This window comes from Dipodomys spectabilis, unplaced genomic scaffold (genome assembly GCF_019054845.1).
Source record: "Dipodomys spectabilis isolate Male_0828 unplaced genomic scaffold, ASM1905484v1 ptg000019l, whole genome shotgun sequence".
Classification (NCBI taxonomy): domain Eukaryota; kingdom Metazoa; phylum Chordata; class Mammalia; order Rodentia; family Heteromyidae; genus Dipodomys; species Dipodomys spectabilis.
In genome coordinates, this window is record NW_024870696.1 from 6602806 (window position 1) to 6607723 (window position 4918).

Below are 4918 nucleotides of genomic sequence, written 5' to 3' on the forward strand. Positions count from 1 at the left end.
TGTGGAAAAGTTAAGTTTGAAGATCATCTGAGCAAGTACATTTTTCCTTAAATCCAAATTATGAAAACTCCACAAATGAGCATGAAAATGTCAGAAAAAAACAGAGAATACTAGTATGAAACTCACTTATAAAATAATATCACTAATAAAATACACAAATAGAAAATTACATAATCACCCTCTTTGTTTGTAAAGAATTTATTCTTTGTAATAACTGTCACATGGGTTCCTTCTCTGGCAACGAATGGACTATTAGATGTCTCTAGAATTGGTGCCACCTCGCGGCCACCTCTGCTCTATCTGGCCTGCAGTTAACCCTTCTCATCACCCGTTATATCAATGCCTGAAAGAATGCCATCCAGCTTCCTACTTCTCCAGGTGGTGACTGTCAAATCTTTCGAGAGTCATTATCTCAAACTTATCATTTGCATCAGTCTGGAGAAGAAAGAGACAGAGCGTTCATTGGCCAACCATGCAAGCTCTTGGTGGTGCTGGACATCGGGCATCCACAGCACATGTTCTTTGGTGGAGTCCTCTAGGAGGCAAGGCACCCTGACCGCTTCTTGGACAGGTTCTACATTGTCCTTAAGTTGCACTTCTAAACCTTTCTGCTCCCCCCTAAATTCAGTCTCCATGGGGCCTGAAATGGTGGCAGCAGCAGGGGTTTCTGTGTCTTCTGGCATCTTTCCCTGACACTCTGTGACTTCATTTGCAAGAAGCAACAGCAGCTTCTGCAGCTTTGCCTTCTTTTCCATCTTCTCCTGGGACATCTGGTTGACACACTCATCTTTCTCCTGAAACAGCTCCTCCAGGACTTCCAACTGTTCTTTACAGAAAACTATGGACTCTTCAATGGCGCTGAGGTGTTCTGACAGCTGGCTGCATCCAGGCAGGTTGTGGATGAAGCAGATTTTCAGCTGCTTCTTGGGCACCTGCCTGTCCTGCTTCTTGTCCCCAGACATGCCATGTTTCCAGCTCTTGGGGAAGAAAGGCTGTTTCTCCAGCTTTGTCTGGCATGGGGCTGTCAGGTTGGCCAGGAATCTGCAGCAGGCCTGCTGATCCTGCAGCTGCTCGCTGAATTTTATCTTTTTTGATTCAGCAACTGATGGTGCTTTAAGGTAAACATCCCTCCGGGTTTGTGGGTTGTCTACATCCTCTTGGAAAGTCATGTCAGGTGGAGTTGACTCCTCACCCTTTTCTTCTTCGTTGCTCACTCCTTCACCTTCCTTAGAGAAAGGCAGGAAGCTCAGCTGAACCTGCAGTTGCTCCTTCTGTAGTCTGGTTGCTTCCAGGCACCTCAGAGTATTCTGTAACTTTTGAGGCACCATCTGGTCCTTGAACTTGGTCTGTGTTTGCCCTTGCTTCAGCTGCTCTAGCATCTGGGTCTGCTTTAGCAGGTGCTGCTGCAGGGTCTCCTCCTCTGAGGCCAGCTGCTGATTGGAGGCTCTGTGCTGCTCACAGGTGGCTGTGAGCTCCTGCAAGTGGGCCAGGCGATGGTCATGTAGCTCCTGAAGATTCTGAACCACTTGGCTTTTTATCTCAGCCATCACTTTCCATTCTTGTAACTTCTCCTCTTGCTGCTCTAGCTTCTCATGCAGATGTTTCTTCACCTGACGCTCTGTGTTCAGGATGCTGGTGAGCTCCTCCTTCTCACCACTCACCCTGTGGAAGGCATCCTGCATCTGGACCAGTTGATCTTTTAGCTCTGTGTTGTGCACATGTACACACTTAAGGCTCTCAAGGATCTGGTGCCAATTCTTGGCATACTGATCCCCATCCTCAGCCTTCTTTTCGAGTCTCCACAGCTGCTTCTGCTGCTCCAGGCTCTGGTTTTCCTGTACCTGGATGTGAAGTTGTTGCTCCAGGTTCTTTAAATTATTCTGCATCTGGAAGACCTGGGCCTGCAGCTGCTGCTCAGCCTGAGATGGTCCTGCAGGGGGCTGCAGCTCTGCTAGCTTCTTTCTCGGTTCCATTAGGTTGGTCTCTAAAACTAACACCTGCCCCACCCCTTGCTTTTTCTCCTCTCCCAGTCCGTTCTCCTTCCACGTGGACTTCTCCTTCCTCAGATCCTCCACAAAGTTGTCTCTCTCCAAGTTTAATGTGATCGCTAGCCTTTTCAGATTGTCTAGCTGTCTTTTCAGCGCTGCCCGCTCTACTAGTGCTTGCTGAAACTTGCGAATTCTGTTCTTCATGTTGATCTTCTGTGTCTGGAGCACTTCCAGCTTCTCCTGTAACTGAATGTTCACTTCCTGCAGGTCATCATAGCTTTTGGACTTTTCCTGGAGCTGAAGCTTCACATTATTTAGGTCTTTCATGAGCTGTAGGTTCTTCTTTTCAGTCTCATTCTGCATGGTGGTGATTGCGGACAGTTTCATCTCTAGCTCTGCAACGTGTTGCTGTGAAGCCTGCAGGCGGCTGGTAAGACTTTCATGTTCCAGTTCTCTTTCATTGGTTACCTGTTGTGTGTGGGCCAGGACAGATTGTCAATCACATTCTGTTGAAACCAATATCTCTGTTTTCAGTGCTTCTTGATCATGGGCTATCTTCTCATTCTCGTTCTCTTTTTGATCCTGCAGGTGTTTCTTTTTCTGCTTCAGTTGTTTGACCTCACTGCAGAGATGTTTATTTCTTATTTTGCTGGCGTCCAGGGCAAGGACCAGGTGTTGGTAACATCTTTCCAGATCCTCAGTGTTATTGGGACCTGGGACACTCTTGAGGCTGGTGGCTCTAACTGCCCAGAGGCAGGGCAGGCTCAGGGTGAGTGTGATCCTTGGTTGCACCCTCAGTTGAATTACAATCCCCAGTGGTGTTTGTCTTGGGGTTACCTCACTTTTTAGTTTTCTTCTTTTTCTTGAATTTTGCAGGTCCATCAGGGCAATTCTTCTGGTATTTTTGCAGTAGTATTTTTCCTCAAGCTATTTTTTTTTCCTCTTGTTTGTTCAGACATCCTAGCGCTGGGAAAAGGAAGATGGGGGAGGCCACATTCCCAGGCTCTCTGAAATCACTTCTATTCTCATAGTCACTAATAACTATGTCTATTTCCTACTGTATCTCCAAATCACCTCGATTCTCTCACCAACCACTCAGCCACTTCTCCCTTCCTCAACTGCTAGTAGTGGGCTAAGACAACAGAGAAATCCTGGTTGACTAGGCAGCATGGAATGTGGATGTGGCGTCAATTCTTGTATCCCATTGGTCAGAAAGAAACATGAACTAATAGGGAGCTTAGCCAGAATCTTGTGATCCAGGCAGAATGGGTGGAGTCATGATGAGAGCTGCTCCTTCCGCCCGGGCCCCACCTAACTCTCTCCAGTTTGGTTGGGGGGAAAGGGAGCCTGCTTTAGGTGGATAGGTGCACAATTTTACATAGACCTTTCCTGGCTTTTCTCACACAATTGTGGCCACCAGTGTTTCCCCTAGGCTTTCAAATGTTCTCCAGGAAGTGGTACCAAGAAACAGCTCTATCTGCCCAGGTCCAGTGTCTCCCTGTTGTCACTCCATGCAGAAGTAGCTCTATTGTTATCATCATATTTGCTGACACTTCTAGTCCAATCAGGGAGTCACTGAGGTTGATAATGCTCTTTTTTTATTCTTGTTTTAGAGGTGATGTGCACACATACATACGCCAGGTGATAAGTGCATCTCTTTCCTTTTTTCTTGGTATCATCTGTTCCATCATTCTCTCATTCCCTCACTCCCTTCTCCCCCCATGAACTGCTTGGTTCTTTCATCAATGCTCAGTGCATCTGATGGCCCCTCTGCTGCACATTTTTACTCACTTTCCACTGATTCTGTGCCTTCCCCCAACCTTCCCACAGATGTGCATGTATATATACCGTATGTGAGGTAAAGAATACAGAGTCAACGAAAAATGATCATATAAATTTTTAAAAAGATCATTTGTTTCCTTATCTTTGGAGTTTTTCAGAATGTATATTATTTTATATACATATAAAGAGGAGCGAGGGTATTACAATTTGGTGCTTTTCTCCCAAGACTACTTTCGCTAGTCTTTAGGTCTCACTGTGTATGGGTATCTAGAATCCTGTTTACCTTGTCATATCTCATTGCATGTTAAATCTAACATTCCCCATATCAAGGAGAACATATGCTGTATGTCTCTCTGATCTTGGCTTACTTTGATCCACATCGTTTGTTCTAGTTCCATCCATTGATCTGTGAATGCCATTATTTTATCCTTTCTAATGGCTGTGTAAAATTCCATTGTATATAGGTACCACATTTTTTGATGCATTCATTTATTGTGGGGCATCTGGGTTGTTTCCATATCTTGGCTACTGTGAATAGTTCAGCAATGTACTGCAAGTGTCCTTGTCATGTCCTGGTTCACATTGCTCAGGGTAAATACCTGAGAGGGCTATTGCTAGGTCATGGTGATTGCTTGGTTTTTGGAGGAAATGCTAGACTGCTTTCCTGAGTGGATATATTAGTTTACATTCCCACCAGTAGTGCAATAGGATTCCTTTTTCTCCACATTCCCACCAGTATTTGTTGTTTTCTAAATTCAGAATATTGGCCAGGCTAACTGGGTATCTAACTGGGTTGTTTTGATTGGCATTTCCTTCACAGCCAGTGATGATGAACATTTGCTGATGTGTTTCTTTGCCTTTTTTTCTATCTCTTCTTCTGAGAAGTCTCTCTTTAGCTCTCTTGCTCAATTGGTGATTGATTTATTAGATTTTGAAGGGAATAGTTTTTTGAACTCCCTATATATGTTGATAGTAGGTTTTTGTCTTATGTATTGTTAGTAAATAGCTTTTATCAATTGATTGGCTCTCTTTCTAGTTTAGTAGCTATATCTTTAACTGTGAAAAAAAGGATTGTTTCCTTGATTTCCCTTTTTGATTGTACATTGTTGGGGTATAAAAGCACAACTGATTTTTGTGGGTTAATTTCG

General features: G+C 44.4%; 1 protein-coding gene across 1 annotated transcript; it reads right to left on the reverse strand.

The window, feature by feature from the left end:
- Window positions 1-407: 407 nt before the first annotated feature.
- Window positions 408-2375, reverse strand: LOC122103867 (golgin subfamily A member 2-like). The gene is made up of 2 exons (XM_042674558.1): window positions 937-2375; window positions 408-879 (listed from the first exon to the last, which is right to left on the reverse strand). The coding sequence occupies exons 1-2, from the start codon at window positions 2373-2375 to the stop codon at window positions 408-410; spliced, it is 1911 nt and encodes a 636-aa protein (XP_042530492.1).
- Window positions 2376-4918: the final 2543 nt, after the last annotated feature.